The sequence below is a fragment of the Sarcophilus harrisii genome, chromosome 1 (assembly GCF_902635505.1).
Source record: "Sarcophilus harrisii chromosome 1, mSarHar1.11, whole genome shotgun sequence".
In the NCBI taxonomy this organism is placed as follows: Eukaryota; Metazoa; Chordata; class Mammalia; order Dasyuromorphia; family Dasyuridae; genus Sarcophilus; species Sarcophilus harrisii.
The window spans coordinates 192,464,926-192,485,914 of NC_045426.1; the positions used below are offsets into that span (position 1 = coordinate 192,464,926).

The 20,989-nt window shown below is 34.4% G+C and overlaps 1 protein-coding gene across 1 annotated transcript in view; it reads left to right on the plus strand.

Moving 5' to 3' along the window:
• LNPEP (leucyl and cystinyl aminopeptidase) overlaps positions 1 to 20,989 on the plus strand; it is a 118,909-nt gene that overhangs the window by 38,106 nt on the left and 59,814 nt on the right. Inside the window, exons 2-3 of the mRNA XM_012541125.3 lie at positions 15,717 to 16,557; positions 17,831 to 17,969. Of these exons, the coding sequence (XP_012396579.1) occupies positions 15,717 to 16,557; positions 17,831 to 17,969 (980 nt within the window). The remainder of the gene's footprint in view (positions 1 to 15,716; positions 16,558 to 17,830; positions 17,970 to 20,989) is intronic.

Consider the following 20,989-nt stretch of genomic DNA (forward strand, 5'->3'; position numbering starts at 1 on the left):
GGTCATGCTGCCATTGTGTGTTGATGTGAATTTTTTTTTTTTACAAGCAGTTGACAAAACCAGTATCTCCCGAACTTTTTTCTTTCTCCTCTCCTCCTATCTTCAAATTACCTCAAAGGCATAAATTAAAGGTGATTGGCAGGGGAAAAGGGTGAATACTGTTCCAAAACAAAAGCATAACAAAAACCTAGGAAATTAATTTAAGCTTTTTTAGAAATATTGAAGTAAACTGTGGTTTAAATTACTCTGATGTTAAGAATTAGCTTGGTAGAGTAGAAGGGTACAGACTGGGAGTCACGAACTTCAGGGTTCCTTCCATATCTGAAGTTTTGTTCCTGGATTCTTGGACATTCCTGACCATGGGCAAATCACTTTCTGAGCCCGAGTTACTTCATTGGTAAAGCAAAAATGATAATACTTATACTACTTACCTCAGTATTGTTGTGAGATTGTTGTTTTTAAAAGCTTAAATGGGAGTTATACCCATCCACAAGGAATATAGAATTTAGGTATATGCAGGTGTAACTGTAGTGTATGATAAAAAATGTAGGAAGTGCAAAAGGGAGAGTTGAATTAAAATGCCATTGGAGATCAGAGGATAATATTCTCACTTTGGATTTTGGGGAAAACTTCCAGGGGAAAGGTGGCATTTGAACTGGCCTTTAGAGGATTTGTAAGATTTCAACTCTCTCTGCTAATGGTGTTTTTGACAAAGTGTGTCTTTTGTAACATACAATTTTGTTAATAATGAAATTATGATGTAGGTGTTTAGGGAAACTTCACTGCTAGTTTTCAAATTATACAGATTGTTAACTTCTGATGGGCACTAATTGTGTAAGTTCCCTAGTTTTGTGTTGCTGACAATTATATTTTTGATGAATGTTTGTTTTTTAAATGAGAATATTCAGATGATCAGCTTCCTCTCAAGAGAGGGAACTCTGGGATATGACTATGTCTACTTTTGGTATTTGCCCAGATGTATTTTGCTTTGAGCTGGACATTAGTGATGGGATGAATAAGACCCCAGCAAGAAAGAGCATAGATAAGAGAAGGCTTTTTTTAAAAATTTAAATGGTCCGTTTTTGCAGTGGGCCCTTTTTGAATTCCCCTTGCAATTGACAAAATTATCCTGCTCCCAGTTATTGTATCCAATCAGAAGGCCAAGTTATGGATGTTGAGGTTATTTTTTCCTTATAAAAGAACCTATTGGTAACCTACTTCTTCACTAACTCCTTTAGGAATTTAGCCCATTACTAAGCATCACAATGGTTAGCTCATTAGAACTTAGTCCACCTTATGACATCTTTTTTGTTGTTAATGGTAGGTTCAGTTAGGGAACTTGGTCTGATTTTTTTCTCCTTGTTAATCATTAAACTCCCTTTTAGAACTTAGACTGCTGTCAACAGCATAATAAATTCTCTGCTTCTTGACTTGGAAATGGTCTAAGCTTACTAATTCTTTTGAGACACCTTGAAACACTGGTCCCAAATCCCAATATGTTTTTTGGCTTCAACCTTTATATCCCATCACTTGTAAAGGATTAAAGAAATGAAAAAACTTGCTTAAGGTCACACAGATAGTTAACCCAGCCACCACTATAACTCACACTTCCTGATGCCTAAGAGGAATAGCCTGTGGTCTTCCTATGTAAGATCTAGAAACTGTTGTATTGAAGAGAAAATTTGTAGTAACTATTCATATAGCTCCCAAATGTGTATGGTTATTTTTAATACCTTAAATAAATGGGAGTTATTAAGCCCTTCCCCAAAGAATATAGATTTTAGGCATATACAGGTGTAACTATAAGCATATGATATAAAATGCAAGAAGTATAAAAGAGAGGGTCATTGGAGATGAGAGCATTATTAAATATTTCTTCATGAAATAAATACTCAAAAACTACATCCTTAAATTTAAAAGAAATAGGTAGCTAAAGCACTGGCATCTTATTATTTTTTTTTTTTTTTGAAAAAAGATACCTTAGCAAAATTTGAATAATAAAGATAGGAGGGGATAGTAGAAATTATTTAGATCAATGTCCCCATTTTATAGTTAAGGAAAACAAAGTCTGAACAGTCCAATTATTCCAGGTCATTGTAGAAAAGAGATTTTTCTAATAATCTTGTTGATATAGTTTCAACCTGTATCTGAAGATTGTTTTAGGGAGAATTTTTAGATCATTTAAATGCTGTAAAATTACTCACATTACCCAAATACCTGCACTTCTAATCTCAGCTGCAGGATATTTGGTACTGGTAAACTAGATTTGTTGTCTGTCCAGCAAATTGGATGACATTATCTGCACAAGAGGTGAGATGAACTATTCAGTTCATTAACTTTATATATGGCTTCCATAAAGAAACTGTTAGAACAAAGAATAGAGCAGAATCCTTAGTTGCTTCTTATGCTGCTGTATTGCTAGTTCCATTTCATTCATTTTCTATATTCTTCTTTGTAGAATATTAGATGTTGATTTCTTTTTTCTTCAATATAATTCTGTTGCTCCCTTGTCAGGAGACGATGATGTTGCATTTGCACTTTCTCATCCATTAACTTTTGCCAAACTCCTCTTATGATTTAGCTTTTAGTACAATTGATTAGATTTAGAGGCTGCAGGCTTTCTGTGAAATAGATGGCTCATAAAGGGATTGAATATGAAGTATTCACTTTATCAGCATTTTGTTCTCATCACCAGAGCTAACTAGCTGCAAACAGAAAATATGACTTCCTACCCAAACTCAAAAACAAAAGCCTTATATTTCAATTAAATTCAACATGCATTTAAATATCTATCACTGATAGATGGGGAACAAACAAGTCAATCAGCAAGCATTTATTAATCACTTACTCAGTACTGTAAATACTGTGCCAGCACAAAAAAGACAAAAGTAGAATAGCTCTACCTTCAAGGTCCTTTTTCCCCCCAAAGGGATATAATGGGTGTGTGTATATATATATTTTAATATGCATATAATGCTACATTTTGTCATGGTTTCCTAAAATAGTTTGGGTAAGAATTTGCACCCTCATTGAATATCTCTTTACAGCCATTTTCCCCTTACCAATAAACAAATCTGTCAAATAGTTTTTAAAAATTGTAAATCATAAAAAATTATCTTAATGCTTATATATATGAATGTATGTCACATCACTTAAATAAAAGTGGAGGCGAGAATCAGGTCACCTGTATCCTATCATAGCCTGCAAAAGACTTAGTTTGTTGCACAAACATGATTGAAAGTGCTTTTACCATTTGGTCGTATATCATTTTGCCTTTTTTGTCATTAAAAATCCAATATGCTATAATGTCATATTTATGGTGGTATATGTAAAAGTAATGACTTAGAGTCAGGAAGAAACTTGAAAACATTTATTGCAACTTCCTATTTTGCAAATGAAGATAGTAAAAGTCCAGAGGGATTATTGATCATTCCATGTTACACAGATAATTGTTAAACTAGAATTCAGACTCAAATTCTGTGATCCTAGATGCAAGATTTTTACAGGTTACACTAACTGAAATTTTAATGAATATTTGTTGCCTGAACAAAGAACATTGGATCACAGTTTTAAAACTATAAAGAACCTTGGAGGCAATCTAGTCCAGTTTCCCTCATTTTATAAGTAAAGAAATTTGAGACTCTGAAAGTTTAAATGACTCTCCTATAGTCATAGTGAGAATGTTTTTGATTTTCTTATTAGTGCATTGAAGATCTGTCATATAACAGGACAGAAACCATATTATCATTTTGAGGCACGTATAGATAGGTGATACAGTGAATAAAGTGCTTTGCCTGGAGTAAGGAAGATTTTTTTTCCTGAGTTCAAATCTAGCTTCAGACTTAACTGGACATCTAAGTGAGCTTGGACAAGTCACTTAACTTTGTTTGCCTCAATTTCCTTAACTGTGAAGGAAATGGCAAACTACTTCAATATTTCTGTCAAGAAAACCCTAAATGGGGTCATAAAGAATTTTATGATATTGAAACAATTGAACAAAAATATCCCATGGATAAGTCTGTACATAAAGAAGACCTGTTTGGGAATATGGATGTAATGTAGGCTGTAAACAGTACTTCTCAGGTACCAGTTTAGGATAAACACACCTATCCCTCCCCCCCCCCCAATTTAAGCAGAAACTTGGTTTGTGAATTATTTTTAGCGTTTCAGCCATAAACACACGTGGTGGTGTGTATTGCTTTGATCTTTAGACTGATTATTTGTTTAATTTGATCTATGGTATCTGATTAACTATATTATTCTTTAGATTACCTAGAATATTAGTCACTAGGTTTTTTCAGTATAATAGACAATGAGTATTCCTGGGCACATGGAAATCCATGCATCTTCCATGGGCCCCTTGGAAGTGGATACATGGGCTTCAAGATGCATAGACTGTGTCCCTGAAGCACTTCCTTCAGAAAGCCAGGCCAGAATCCCTTTTAAAGATCTCTCTATGACCTGTATGGCAGGGAGTGGAAACACCTGAGTACAGCTCAAAACTCTGTACAGAGATGTACTGCTGGATGATTATAATAATTTTATCTCCCTGAAGTTTCTAGTTTCCAGGCCAATGGTGAAATCCCAGCTTGAAAGAGATCTTCCATGGATGCTGGGCAGAAATGTTCCAAGAAGAACCTCTATAGGTTCCTTAGGTGAGGAGAGCAGATGTGAAACCAAGAACTCTGTTATGAAGTTGGGTAATTGTATAGTAGAGTCATTTAAAAAAAAACTCAGTGAAGAGTAATGAATGCAGCCGAGCCTTAAAGCAGATTAATTAATGAACCAATCAGATGGGACATCTTATTATACACCAGAAAATTCTTACTACAGTGAAACTCTTTAAATATAGCAAATGTGGAAAAGTCTTCAATTACACTGGAGAAAAACCCCATAAATGTCAAATGTCATACTCACAGAATTTATATTGGATAAAAACACTATAAATGTAACAAATGGGAAACGCCTTTTGGCTTCAACTTGTCCATCAAAGAATTCACAAGAGAAAAATCCTACAAATATGAAGCGTATGGGAAAGCCTTCAGAGAGAGGAGAAGCCTTATTAGACATCAGAAATTTCATACTAGAGAGAGCCTATAAATGTGATGAATGTGGGGATGCCTTATTATATGCATCAAGAAATGCATAAAGAAGGGGAATCCTATAAAAGTTCGATTTCATCTGGAGTTGGGGGAGAGAGAGAAAAACAGGAAGAAAAGGAGAAGGAGCCAGGTTGGGGGAGAGGGAGAGAGACAGAGACACAGAGAGAAAGAAAGGAGAGAGGGAGAGATGAACGGAGAGGGAGAAGGAGAGAGAGAGAGTCTGTCCTTCCCCATTTCTCCTCCAACATTACTACTACTCAGCTGCTGGCCCTCATATTTGGACTATTGCAAGAGGTTGCTTGGAGGTCTGTCTGCCTCACTTCTCTCCACTCTAGTCCATCTTCCATTTAGACATTGAAGTGATTTTCATAAAGGACTGGTCTAACCATGTCATTCCCCTACTCAATAAACTCCTGGATTGTTTCCAGAGTCAAATAAAGAATGCTGTTTGGCATTCCAGGCTCTTGATGACCATTAGGTCATCAAGGTAGGTCACCCCTACCTTTACAGTCTTTTTATACCTTTCCCACCTGTATTCTTTGACCTAGGGTCACAGACCTCCCTGTTCTAGGAATGAGACACTTTTATCTGTTGCCCTCCATGCCTGGAATGCTCTCCCTCTCATCTCCAGCAAATGACTTTTTAGGCTTTCTTTGTTGTTGCGTGGTAATTAGATTGAACTGAGGGAGGATAGTGCAGGGTCAGTTGCCTCATTTTATCCTCCACAGCCATCTGGGTCCAGTGGCCAGCTATAGATAGGGAAGACTGGAGATGGCCCTGGTTGCTGTTGGAAACTCTAGCCTTTTTAAACTTCCTTCCTTCCTCCCTTCTTCCCTTCCTTCCTTCTCTTCCTCCCTCCTTCCCTCTCTCTTTACCTCCTTCCATAAATGTCAAGTTTTTCAGACTCCAGGTCAGGTGCTCTATATACACTGTACTTGTTTTTTGAGGCTAGTCATCCAAAAAGTTCCAAATGCATCAGTTGAAATGGCCTCTGGTCCAAATTTCTCCATTATTTTCATAAGAATGGCACGAAATAATTTATTAAAAGGTCTTTTTTGTCATCTAGGCTAGTTATATTTGTAGAATTTTGCTTATTTGTTAATTTAATAACTTTTTGATGTAATGTCCGTCTACTTTGACTTTTTTGTGATGAATCCATGTTAAATTTTTGTGATTAACTGTTTATATTCTAAATATTTACTATCTCACTAATAATGTATTATATAATTTTGAAATATATTTGTCATTATCCTGTCCTGTGCTTCTATTTTATTCATATTTCACATATCAAAGACAGTGACTCAATAATAATTTAATTCCATTTTTAGTTTTTATGAGAATTTTTATAAGCATTTATCTCCTTCCTCAGGAAAGAAAAACTCTTGTAACCAATATCATAGTCTAGCAAAACAATTTCCCATATTGCCAAATCCAAAAATATGTCACCTATACATTTTTAAGTATATCTTCTTTTCAGCAGAAGGTAAGGGATAATTCATATTCATCTTTAGTTCACTGGAATCATGGTTTATCATTTCATTAATCAGTTTCAAAGTATTTCCATGTTATTTTTTCTTTCTAATGTCATTGTTTATGAATTATCCTAATTTTATTTACTTCAATCTGTATCAGTTCATTGAATCTTACCAGTTTCCTCTGAAATTGACCATTTCATCATTTCATATGGCATAATCATAATCATCATCATCATAACTAGCATTCATATTGTACTTACATGTGTTTTCTTTATATGTGTTTTCTTCTTTAGTCTTCACAACAATGTAGGGTGGGTGCTGCTATATTTCCCATTTTACAGATTAAGAAAATGAAATGGCGGAGAGAGGTTTACTTGCCCCAGTTCACATTGCTAGCAAATATGTGAGCAAATATTAGATTAATTAGTGATTCATTGAAAATTCTTCTTTACTCCTCGTCTAGCACTCTTTATCAGTTGTGTTACCTAGCTGCCAACAATATATTCTATTACATTCATATACCATAATTTTTTAAAGCTATTTCCCCAATAGACTGGATACCTTCTTTGTTACAAGTTTTTAGCTACTACAAACATATTTGTACAAAAAGTCCTTTTCTTTTTCATTTATTTCTTTGGGGGGATATAAACCTAGTAATTTTATATTTCTGGGTTAGAAAATATGCACAGTTTAATGAACTTTGGTGTATGCTTGTTTTTCCAAAGTCCCTACAACATCTCTCATTTTCCTCTCATTATTTTTGTAAGTTTGATGGATGTGAGAAGGAACATCAGAATTGCCTCAATTTGCATTTCTTTAATTATTAGTTATTTGAAGCATTTTTGTATGATGGTGTATAGCTGTGATTTCTTCTTTTGAAAACTGATTGCTCATAATCCTTTTGTCTCAATACCTGAGGTAATTAATTCATCAAGGGATGAGAAGTGTCCTTAACGTGTGTATCTTTAAAATTTTTTTTAATTCCAAACTTAACAAATATCAAATAAGATGTGCATTTTCATATCTATAGTAGAACTGATCAAGAGAATTATACATCAGCTTGGATCTCTGTCATATGCAATTTGTCTTTTAGAATATTTAAGAATTTGTATATGTACCTTTCAGAAAAAAAGAAATTAAACAGCATAAGTGTTTGCTGTATATCTTTTCTCCTGCTATTGCCAGGAGAAAACATCCAGGGATCCTGATGACCCATTTCTAAAGGAAGATGTATACCTCTGGCTGTATGTGATGAATATTTCATATGTACTCACACAGATAAAACCATTTTTCAATCCACATATGCTTTATATAAAGCATGAATCTTGTGGATCTTATTCATATTAGTACGTGTGGGAATTTGCAAGTTTCAATTTTTTATGTGCGATTTGAGGTGGGTTTTTTTTTTTTTCAATTCTTATTTTCTCTAGGAGAAAAAGAAAAAGGCAGGATCTTTTATGATATAGTAGAAAGCATCTTGGTCTTAAGACCTGAGCTCAAGTCCCAACTCTATTATTTACTTCTTAGTATTGTGCAAACTGTAATTAACTGTATGTTCTCCAGCCCGTCACTTCCCATTAGTGAGACATACTTTCCTTCCCTCTAAAATGAGAGGGTTGGTTTGGATGATTTACAAGCTCTTTTCTAGTACTATTAAGTCTGTGATTTCTTTCCCAATTAGTCATGAACTGTTGATCCCATTATGTAGATCAAGAAATGTGATTGCCAGTTTTTCAATATTTATCCACAATCTAAAAGGGCAGCTAGGTGGTATTGGATAGAGTGCCTGGCCTGGAATGAGGAAGATTCATTTTGTTGAGTTCAACACCATCCTCAGACACTGTGACCCACCCTGGACAAATCACTTAATCTCTTTTACCTCAATTTCCTCATCTATAAAATGAGCTGGAGAAGGAAGTAGCAAAGCACTCTACCATCTCTGTCAAGAAAACTCCAAATGGGATTACAAAGAGTTGGACACAAATGAAATGACTGAACAGCAACAAAAAGCCAATATAATCTAAAAATCGTGAAGTCACCTTCAGTTTTTTTTAGTATTGGGAAGATCATATATGTGAGAATTTCTCTGAAGTGGTTTGAAAACTGCTTTATACATAAGAATTTAAATTATAATCTTTTTGAGGGCTAAGGATTATTATTTTTCATTTTTGTGTTCTCAATACCCTGTACCATACTTTGTACATATTAGGTGCTTAATAAATAGTTGAACTGAAAGGGATTTAGTTGAATTAAATATCATCTCTTCCTTTAGCTCAAAGATTCTTAACTTTCTTAATTTTAAATTTCATAGATTTCTCTGGCAATCTGGTAAAATCTATGGACTCCTTAAAATAATGTTGATTTTCTTTTTAATGTATAAAATAAACTACAAAAGATTACAATGGAAATCTACAGTTAAATATAATGGAGTTTCATTACTTTTTTTTTTTTTAAGTATTTTTAAAGGATATATTTGTATATATGACTTTATTTAACTTGGTTTTTCAATGACTCACTAATTAATCTTCTAATATGTCAACTTCAGCATCTTTTAATTGAGGTTCATAACAAAATGGATAAGTTAACCATGTAGACTCAAAATCCTACAATCAATGCTTCTCTGATAGGGAAGGGAAATATCTTCTAGAGAGAACAACACTTAGAATACTTCACTCTGTAATCTTAATTAAGTCATCAAACACATACTATTAAAGAAAATATGAGACAACTTTTTAAAAAGTCCACAAAACTTCTTTTCTTTCAATGGAAAAATAATTTTCTTAATCAAAACTGATTTTCATGGTGTTTCTCCCCTCCTATTAAATGGATATTTGTGTGTATGTATGTGCTTGCACATATGTGTAAGTCTGGAGGAGTGTATGTTAGGCTGCGAGCTGTAGTGGAAAGAGTGCTGGTTCAGAGGGACCTGAGACAATACTCTTATCCGGATCTCTTATCCGGATCAGTAAGATGAGGGGTTTGTTCTAGGTGATCATTGGGGTTCCTTCCACTTAAACAATTTAGCTGTGTGAACTGGGCATGTCAGTAAACTCTGCCTCACTTTATCTGTAAAATGGGCTGGAGAAGGAAATGGCAAACCACTCCACTATCTTTGTCAAGAACCCCACATGGTGTCACAAAGAATCAGACACTGAAGAAAAATAGCAAATTTGGGGAAAGTGACATGTTTTTATGGTGGTGTGTAATGCCGGAGAAACTGAGGCAGGATAGAAATTAGAGAACAATTTAATAGTTTATTAAATGGAGAGATTTACTGGGACCAAATGATCCATGTTTGGTCCCAGGGCTGAACGAGACTATGGTCTCAAAGAATCCAGCCCTAAATGTCGGATAACAAGATTCTTTTATAAGGTAACAAGAACAATGACATAATGGGGCAGGTACCTAGATGGGGATGACCTAATCGGGGGAGGAACCTAGGATGAGGATGACATAATGGAGGGAGGTACTGGAGAGGCTCCTGATATTCTAAAGATGTCTAAAATGGATAGACTCTTATCCTGTCAAACATGAAGAAGGAATGATTATAGCCTAAAGATTTAAGACCTTTATCTCATCAAACATTAAGAGGGAATGGTTATAACCTGAGGCAGAGTAACTGAACAATTAGGGAAACTGGGTCAGGACATTAAACAGGAACTGTGGCACAACAGTGAAGGAAGTCCTGAACCTTGAAAGAAGCTAGAAGTTCTAAGAGGTAAGAAGGAAAATCATTTCAGGTAGGGAGGGACAGACAGCCTGCAACAGGGGGCTCCTGGAGTTTCTTAAACATCAAAGTAACAAGGTCAGGTGTAGAGGCTGCATTAGAGAGGGGAGAGACTAGATGTATGGAGAACAATTAGACAAGGATAATAGTCCCACATGAAGGGTGATATGAATTTGAACTAGGAAAATGGTGTATGAGTAAGAAAGAATGAGCTTATTTATTATTAGGTGTAATGGGCTGAAGCTCCGGTTGATGCACTGAGGTCCCAAGCATGTGAGGCTAAATAGTAATTGGACTATATTAATTTATATGCTTGGAGAAAGAACGCCCCCGCTCACTCTTTGTGCAAGTCCTGATGTGTTGTGTAGGAAATGACGATTTTGGTGGGTGGAGGTAGAGGGGCAGGAAGAGAGGCCAAAAGAGAAGGCTGGCTGGCTTCTGGGCTGGCTGGCTTCTTGACTCAGCTGCACACATTGCTATCTCAATCCCCCCTTCACCCCTTTCACCTCTGATCCTTCTTCACCTCTACTGAGAATAAAGATTGAAGATTTTCCTTTAACCTGAATTCCTTATTCCAGCTGATTTTAAAATACGTGGTCATCACAACTAGGAACTAGCATCTTTTGTAATAGGGTTAAACTTACTTTCCAGTAAATGGTTGATCATTCTGAAAGCTGGGCTTTGTGGAATAAGTTAAGAATATATATTTTTAATGAGGCTGAGGGAGCCAAGAGAGAAGAAATCTTACATGAAGCATACCTCTATGAGAGAGCAGAGGCAACATGACAGCTCCAGAAGCTGTCAAAGAGGTTATGAGAAATATCAGAAGGAGCAAGGTTAAGGAGAAGAATTTGATGGAGGGAGGAAAGGGGGATGTCATCTGTGTTGTTCAGTCTAAGCTGTCTGACTTTTCTTATCGATAGGAGAAATTTGCAACTAAAACCCCAAAGTACAATTTCTCCCCTTTCACCAGGTTTCAACTGTTGACTCAACTTGGGGTAGGTAGTTTCATTGGGGCCTTTGGGGGGAAGTGCCTTCATTCAGATTTGTGGTGAAAGATTGATTAAATTAGTTCAGCAAATATTTATATATTAAAGTTGAAAGTATGATATATCAGAGACTGGTGCTTTAGCTGTAATAACAATAGAACATTGTTCCCTAATCACTAGAAAACTAATGAACATGAAATAATTAGCAATGTGTTTTTTCCCTGCTCTTTGACATTTTATTTTACTTGACTTTACCACTTTGCTACTAATAGCTAATTCAGTGTTGACCAACTATGTATAAATCCTGTAGCTTCACTTTATAAATCAGGAACCTGAAGTAAAAGTTGATTGGTCATGGTCACAGTGAATTAATGAAAGAACTGCAGCAAGAATCCAGGTTTCCTCACCACTATTCCTTTACCTTCCTTATACTATGCTTATATCATAAGAAATGTAAGATATAATGTGGGATTTGAAGACTTGGTTCACTCATGTAGAAGAGAATAAAAAAATTTGAGACAGGGAATAAATATGGCTCACAAAAGTAGTTTGATCCAAGATTTGTGTTGGGAGTCAGAGATAGTGCTGGTCTAGAAGTGGTTCTTTTTCCCTCTTCTCACCCCAGTTCAGTACCTCCATCCATTCTTTTCGATCACCTTGCCTAATTGGATTCTAAGTCGAGATTTGTGGTACCAAGGTTCTTTTTCTACTCACCCTCCACTTGCTGGCAACCCACCAGCAATGACTGGTTTCCCAAGTCAACATTAATTCTCTACACCTTATGTTTGTACAGTATGCCCCATAAAGTCCCTAAATCATTTACTTAGTAAACTTTTTAAAATATTTGCTATGAAAACATGTTGCTAAGTTAGACAACAGTGCTAAGCACTTAAGGATATCATATAAGGAGGAAATAGGCTCTCTTTTAAAAGAAGCCCAAAGACAATCTGCAGAGAATTATAGAAAAACAAGATATAAACAAAGAGGAATGGTAAACTTAGAAGGAAGGGATTACTAGTGGGGATAATTGGGAAAGGGTCTTGTACAAAAGTGCAATTTTAGTTGAGTTTTGAAGGAAACCGAGAAGCCGGTGTTATAAGCAAGAAGAAGTAAGAAGGCGTTCCTGAATTAGAATATGTGGGGAGAACAGCAAAAGAATAATGCTAGAATAGACTTGCTTTTTCAGAGTTTTTATTCCCAACACACACCTTGCCCCAGAGCTGTGGTATTCTTTCTCTTCCCTTCTTTCCTCTTTTCCTTCTCTTCCCCCTTCTAGATGAGCCTTGCTTTTCTTCCTTCCCATTCCCAATTAAACTACAGGAAACAGCTCTTTCCACCCCATTCCTAGAATACTTCTACACCATTTCAAAACAAGGTGGGGAATAAATCCTTAATGGAAATTTTTAAAAAATCAACATTGTAAAAAAAAAAAAATCTAAGAGATAAAATCATTGCAGAAACCCGTTTTGAAACAGCAATGGATAATGCAAAAGATATGCTGGTTTAAAAATATATCCATTAAATTAAATCAATTGGAAAAATATACAGGAAGACATGAAGATATTGAAAAATAGTATATAGAATCTTAAGGAAACTAAGTGAAGATCAATAGATGATAAAAGGCAAAATTGAAGAATAAATCCAGGAAGCATGAGAATAATAAAAGGAGGAAAAAATCAACTAAAATATAAAAGTGAAAGTGTCCAAGTCCCTGAAAGACAAAACAAAGATTGCAAAAGTAGAATAAATTGGAGTTTCAGAAGAAACTGAAAAAAGAGGAAGAGAAACTGGACACTGGATTTGAGGATTTGAATAGTAGAGAAAGTGTTCTCTAGTGTATTAAATCAAGCAGCATTCCCCAAGTAGATTATAGAGGATCTCATCAAGAAATTGCAGCTTTGATTTCACCAAGATAAATCATAATACTACAGAATTATGAAGACAAAGAACTAGAAGGCCATTTTTTAAAATAAGGAAAATGTCATTGGGGAATAAAAAGATATAAAAGTCTTTTCACCATATTTTTTTGAAGATGAAGAGCTCATTTGCAAAATAGCCAGGACTTAAAAGAACTTCTCCACAAAAGTCCATAACTAAGAGAGACAGCATGACACAGTTGATAAGAGTGTTGACCTCCAAGCCAGGAAGACCTGCCTCTGACTGTGTTATCTGTGCTGTTAACCTAAGCAAGTCATTAAACCTCTCTGTGTTCTAGGGGACTGTTGCTGCTGAGATGCCATCTTGTATTGATAGAGGGATTTTCTTCAACTGTAGTTTCCTATGCCATTGATATCACAAGTTCACTCCCTCCTCCCATAACTAAAAATATTCTTACAAGCAAGAAGAAAGAAAATAGAAATTGACCAAATTCACTTAAAAATTTTTTTTATATATTAGATCTATTATTACCTTTAGTTAAGATTTAACATAAATTCAGATTTAATAAGATCTAATATTTTAACTATAATAGAATATAAAATATTTAACTATAATGGAAATAACAAGATTACAGTTTAGGATTTTAGTAATATGGAAGGCAGAGGATGCTCAACATGATTCTCCCTGATTAAAAAGATGTTTTACATAGAAGAGAAAAAAATTACACAAGGTAGTGTGGGTGGAGGAAAAAAAGGAGCCAACAGTCTCAAAGAAAAAGCTTCTCTAAACTAAGAAAAAGGTTAAATTTGAGGAAAGTTTAAGAAATGTAATCATAGCTCTATTTTAAGTTAATTAAGTTTAATAAACTAGCTTAAGTTTGCTAGTTTAAGAAAGCTGTTCCGGATTAAGATAGCTCTGTATACACCACCTTTAATAGCAAGACAATGATTAAAAATGAATTAAAACATAGTTACATTTAAGTAAATTTCGTTAATATATAGATATTAAGCTTTTAGAACAACTGTTACTTTTGTAATAAGAAAATTTTTTATAGCAACAGAGCATTTATTAGCATTTTCAGAGAAAATAAGGTCTTTCATCCTAAAATTCTAAGTGAATTTTCCATATGACAGAAAAGTTTGTTCAGTTGTCCTTTAACAAGGATAGTCTTACAACTTCCTACCTTTTAAAGAGTACAGTGAAAATAATTTATTTTTGTTTGGGAGGTGATGTTATGACATGCAAGTAAAGAAAATGAAGCTAGACTGTGCTCCTCCAGAGCCATCTGGGTCCAGTGGTAAAATATAAATCAGAAGAACTGGAGATGACCAGTAAATATAATTTAACCTTCAAGTGATAATTCTTAAATGTATTCTAGTGTTGCCTTTCGGGGTATATTAAGGCTATTTAATTCAAACCTTTCACTACTGGTTGGGTTTTTTTGTTTGTTTTAAATTTTAATTCTTATATATGTCCATTTCCTTTTTTGTTTATTTATCACCTGTTAATCTTTATTACTATCTTTAATTCTTTAAAATCTAGGAAACAAACCAAGCTTGTTAGAATTATATATGAAAGTAAGTGAGATTCTGAGCTTTTCTCCTATTAATAAAATACTTGAACTTGCCATCTTTTTTGTTGAGAATAAATACTTGTTCCCTCCATAAGATATATATATATATATATATATATATATATATATATATATATATAAAATTATGCCATATTTCCTTCCATAAAGATGATGTTGCTTTGTCTGTAGATATTGGATGAGGTGGTATTCTATTAAAAAAGGAACCTGATTTCACTTTAGAATTTAATAACAAATATTTTTGTGGCTTAGTTGGATAGAATTCTGAGCTGGAGTCAGGAAGACCTGAATTCAAATTCAGCCTTAGACACCCACTAGTTGTGTGACTCTGGGCAAGTTACTTAACCAGTTTGCCTTATTCCCTTGAAGAAGGCAAAGGCAAGCCATTCTAGTAGGTTTGCCAAGAAAAACCCAAATGGGGTCATGAAGAGTTGGACATGACTGAACAACAGTGCTTTTTCCTTTAAGAAAGTGAATCTTCCATACTTATTGTTTCTAGACAAGTTTATAGTATTACAGATGTATTTGTTAGAAATGAAGACTATTTTTTTTTTTATAAGTTGATTTCTTTGCTTTGGGGAGTAAGAACTTGTTAAAAGAATATAGTTGGTGGGGGCAACTAGATGGTACAGTGGATAGAGTGCCAGCAGGACTTGAATTCAAATCTGGCCTCAGACTTCCTAGCTGTGTGACCCTGGGCAAGTCACTTAGCCCCAGTTGCCTCAGCCAAAAAAGAGAGAGAGAGAAAGAGAGAGACCATAATGGGTTTAGTGCACTGCAATGACAAAAACTTCAAGTAATTAGAGATTCTAGAATGAGAGTACTTTCACCTGAAGTAATTTCATTATTAGCATTTTATTCTTTGCTGCTTTCTACTCTGTTTGTTAAATGAATGCATATTAAAAGCATAGTATACTTTTAAAAATACAATTTTTTTGTTATTGGTTTTTTTAGATCGGCTTCAGCTCCCCAGGAACATGATTGAAAACAGCATGTTTGAGGAAGAACCGGATGTGGTGGATTTAGCCAAAGAACCTTGTTTACATCCCCTGGAACCTGATGAGGTGGAATATGAGCCTCGAGGTTCAAGATTACTTGTTCGTGGTCTTGGAGAACATGAGATGGATGAAGATGAAGAGGATTATGAGTCATCAGCAAAACTGCTGGGCATGTCTTTCATGAACAGAAGCTCGGGTCTACGGAATAACATAGCTGGCTATCGACAGGGTCCTGATGGACCTTGTTCACTGCCCTCGGGAAGGACCATGCTGGTGTGTACTTTTGTCCTTGTGGTTGCTGTTTCAGTGATAATGGTGATTTACCTTCTTCCCCGGTGTACCTTTACCAAAGAAGGCTGCCATAAGAAAAATCAGTCCATGGAACTAATACAACCTATTGCAACTAATGGGAAGTTGTTTCCTTGGGCACAAATTAGGCTTCCCCAAAACATAATACCATTACGATATGAACTCACCATACACCCAAACCTCACCACAATGAAATTCAAGGGTTCTGTGGAGATAAAGATTCAGGCTCTTAAAGTCACTCAGAACATTATTCTTCATAGCTCTGGGCACAATATCTCCAAAATATTATTTACTTCAGGAGTTTCGAAGCAAGAGAAACAGGTTGAATTCTTGGAATATAAATATCATGACCAAATTGCAATTATAGCACCTGAAGTGCTTTTGGACGGTCACAACTACACCCTGAAGATAGACTACTCAGCAAATATGTCCAACAACTACTATGGATTTTATGGAGTCACATATGAAGATGAAAATAAAGAAGAAAAGTATGTAGCTCTCTTACATTCTTTTTTTCAGTGATCTGTTGTTACTTCTAGGATTTGCTTATTGTCAGCTAGATCAAAGATACTAAATGCAGCTGTTTGCTTTGGTGATTGCATGGAAGAATAATGCATGGAACTTATTCTTTCTCCTTCATTTGGTATCAAAGCTTTGAACATATGTTTGAAAATGGATAGAGCTTTAATGTCAAACAGAGCATACTTTTCCCTGACATTTAGATCTGTCTTTGCATTATTTAATTTTAGCTGTCTCAAGGTTTTTATAACCCTGGAGATAAATCTAATGTACTTATCTTTGATTCCTTATGGAGAGAGCAGTTGAAACCTTGCAACTATTTTCTTCCCTACCCTCCCCCCCCCAATATAAAGGAAAAGAAATTTGATTGAATTGAGGGTTTAGTTTTCTGTATGTATTTTTTTATATTACTAGTTGGTTAGTGGGTTATTTGAAAAATACAACTGCCTATTTTGGATTTGTGATTGAAGTGAATAATTATTAAATAATAATATTGTCAATTATATTTATTAAATAATAATTGAAGTGAAAAGGGGAATGTAAATGAGCCTCAATTAGGTGACAAAAGTTATGCTAGAAAGGTAAAAGGTATACTCCACATTTGATAATTCAACACATACTTTAATCTATAATGTTTTGAATGTTTTGAATTGTAATGTTAATGAAATTTTCTGATTCATTTTTCTGAGTTTTTGTTAAGCAGAGCCTATCATATGTCATGTATTTTAAGTTTTAATATGCTATTCCATTTTATATTTACTTATCTTTTTTAAATACAGATCTTCATTGACGAAAAGAGTTTCCTCATAGGGAGATCTTTATATTATAACAGTCTGAAGCCAGAATGTCTTTATTGAAAATACTCTGATGCCATGTCAGATACCAAATAGGACAATCCAATATAAGCCCCCAATAAGTCATCTGCTATTTATTGGTGATACAAGGACAAAATTTTAAAACAGTCTCTTAATAAGCATACTTTCCATGGTGAGGAGAATATAACTTGTAAATAGATAAATATTTACAATTTTATTTGATAGAATACTAATAACTAAGGGCACCAAGAAAGCTCTTCTACAGGATGCTGCCCCATGAGCCAAACCTGTGAAGAAACTTGGAATTCCAAGATTCAGGAATGAGGGGAGTGCATTCTAGGCTCAAAGAAAATGAAGTGAAGTCGGAGTTGTGCAGATTGGCTTTTGTTTGCAATTTTTTTAATGCATTTTTTTAATATTCTTTTAGGTACTTTGCAGCAACTCAGTTTGAACCTCTTGCAGCAAGGTCTGCTTTTCCTTGTTTTGATGAACCAGCATTTAAAGCAACATTTATCATCAAGATTGTCAGGGAGGAGCACTATACAGCTTTGTCAAATATGCCCAAGGTAAAGTTTTATTCCATGAATGTAAACACTTTTTTTGTGAGTCTTTCTTAGTGATTTATTTCATCTCATCTATGGCAAAGAATCTAGTACAGTCTACATTGCAACTGTCCCCATTGCATTTTCAATATATGGGCATAAGAAAGTAAATGGAAACTTTTTGGAAGTTTTGCAGAAGCTATAGACAACATATGAAGGCCAGCAGATAACACAGAGCCTTTGACCATATGCTTAGGCCAAATTTTTACAGAAAGGTACAGGAAACACCCTATGAGAGAAAAAGAAAAAGTTCAGACATCTCTGGCACAAAGGAATGGCCAAAAAATTTTATATTGATTTTTTTTTTTTTTTTCAGCTAACAGGATACCATGTTTTTATCCATGATGTGGAAGGAATAATTATATGTTCTTTACTAGATGAGATAGCATGATTTGAAGTGTATTATTTTATGTTCATATTTTGCTTAGAAAATTTATTAAGAAATTTAAAATGTTTGCAGGATGATTAATGGTCAATAAACCTATAGAAAATAAAAACCAGGGGAAGGAGCCATTATTATTATTATTTTCTTTTGTCACAAAACTGATTTATACCTCTATTTTAATAGTATACCACATGCTTTAGTGAATTCTGGTTGTATGAGAAAAAGCTATTTTAAAAGGTGGAGATCTGCCTTGGAGTAATGTACTTCTCTCAGTTGTAAAGGAGGTATTTCCTTATTTTCTTTTTGTAACACAAAGGTAATTATTAGAGACAAGGAATTACAAAAGATTTGAATGGCAAAAAAATTTTAAAAGAAAAATACAAATTGGAAAAATTATTCATCACATGACAATATGTTGAAAACAGTACAGAGAACTATTAAAAATCCTAATAATAATAATAATAATAATTAACAAAAATAAATAAAAAACAAATTTTTAATAATCATTTGAAAAATTCTTATTTTTATGGTTCACTTATAACCATAGACACATAAATGAAAATGAATTGAAATACCATCTTATTCTTATTACATTGACAAAAAACAATAATTAAAAGTAATGCAATATTGGCTAGAGTGTGTAGACACAAGAGAATTCATTTATTGCTGGTGCAATTGCAAACTTTAAAAAAAAGTTTTGAAGAATAGTCTGGCAGGATATAGTACCTGGGGATATAACCTAAAAGTATAATAAAAAAAATTAACAAAAAAAGAAATCTTTACAAAGTTTTTTCATAGCAACATTATTTGTAAGGCTAGGAGGAACCTATAATTAAAAATATATAGAGAGAACACCAAAAAAAGGAAATAATTTTTTTTTTTAATAATACCAGGTGGGAAAAAAAAAAGCAGAACCAGAGCAGAAGTACATCCTTAATAACTGTCATGTAAGAAGAAAAATGAATGAAAATGATTCAACAAAGAATTGTAATGCAGACTTAGAAAGGAACACCAAAAATTTTATGACATTTTAAGTTGAAATTAATTCTACTGCAAATAGTTACAACAGATTTTAATTTATTATATTGATATTCAGTATTAAGTCTGTAACTAATCCTTTAAAAAAGTAAATATGCTTTGGGATGAGCTGAGGGAGACCAGCCAGAATCAGTGGGTATCTGCCAAGAGAAGTATCTCATATACTTGAATGAATGGACGATAAGACCATTGTAGAATAATACAGAATTCATCATGCCAACTTTTTGGGGAAAGAAATGTGAGATATGAAAAATTTGAGGGGTATAATTTCTGGGTAATTATTTTATTAATTATGGCTAGTGTATAATTAATAAAAGGATTGGTTTCGTGGCAGCCTCTTGTGAATCAAAGACCTCTCATGGAACCCATTCACATCTTATATTCCCTTGGAAGACTGGGCGTTCTGAGGATGGAAATCAACTCTGATTGTTTAACAAGAAATGAGAAAATGAATATTATAAGAAGGGGCTTCTTCTTCTTCTTTTTCTTTTTTCTTTTTTTTTAATAATTATAACTTTTTATTGACAGAACCCATGCCTGGGTAATTTTTTACAAAATTATCCCTTGCACTCACTTCTGTTCCGACTTTTCCCCTCCCTCCCTCCACCCCCTGCCCCAGATGACAAGCAATCCTATACATGTTAAATATGTCACAGTATATCCTAGGTACAATATATATGTGCAGAACTGAACAGTTCTCTTGTTGCACAGGAAGAATTGGATTCAGAAGGTAAAAATAACCTGGGAAGAAAAACAAAAACTGCAAATAGTTTACATTCATTTCCCAGTGTTCTTTCTTTGGGTGTAGCTGCTTCTATCCATCATTGATCAACTGAAACTGAGTTAGATCTTCTCTTTGTTGAAGAAACCCACTTCCATCAGAATACATCCTCATACAGTATTGTTGTTGAGGTATATAATGATCTCCTGGTTCTGCTCATTTCACTTAGCATCAGTTCATGTAAGTCTCTTCAAGACTCTCTGTATTCATTCTGCTGGTCATTTCTTACAGAACAATAATATTCCATAACATTCATATACCACAATTTACCCAACCATTCTCCAATTGATGGACAGCCATTCATTTTCCATTTTCTAGCCACTACAAACAGGGCTGCCACAAACATTTTGGCACATACAGGTGAGAAGGGGCTTATTCTAATGAGGGTCTGGAAGATATGATTCTGATCACTGAGTCCTAGACAAATAGACTTAACTATATTAGACTTCCTCCTCCTCCCCCAGTCTCAGACAATCTAGATGAAAGGGGGAATCCACTTCTACTTGGACCAATCTGGCTAAAATACAGTGGACTAGACTGTACCATTTTCCCTGGACTAGAATTTCTTTACTTTTTGATCAGATTTAAATTTTTCATGTTGTGTGTGTCTCGTCCAATTTTCATCTTATTATCAGTCTTGTCCTTTAAAGGCTGGCTGGATAACCTAAAGGAGCTGATTTTTGAATGAGGAAAAAGGAAGGGGAAAAAAATCTTACAGCTAATTCAGTAATTGATTATTAATGAGAAATAATAATGAGAAATAAGAGTCATCAGGTTGAA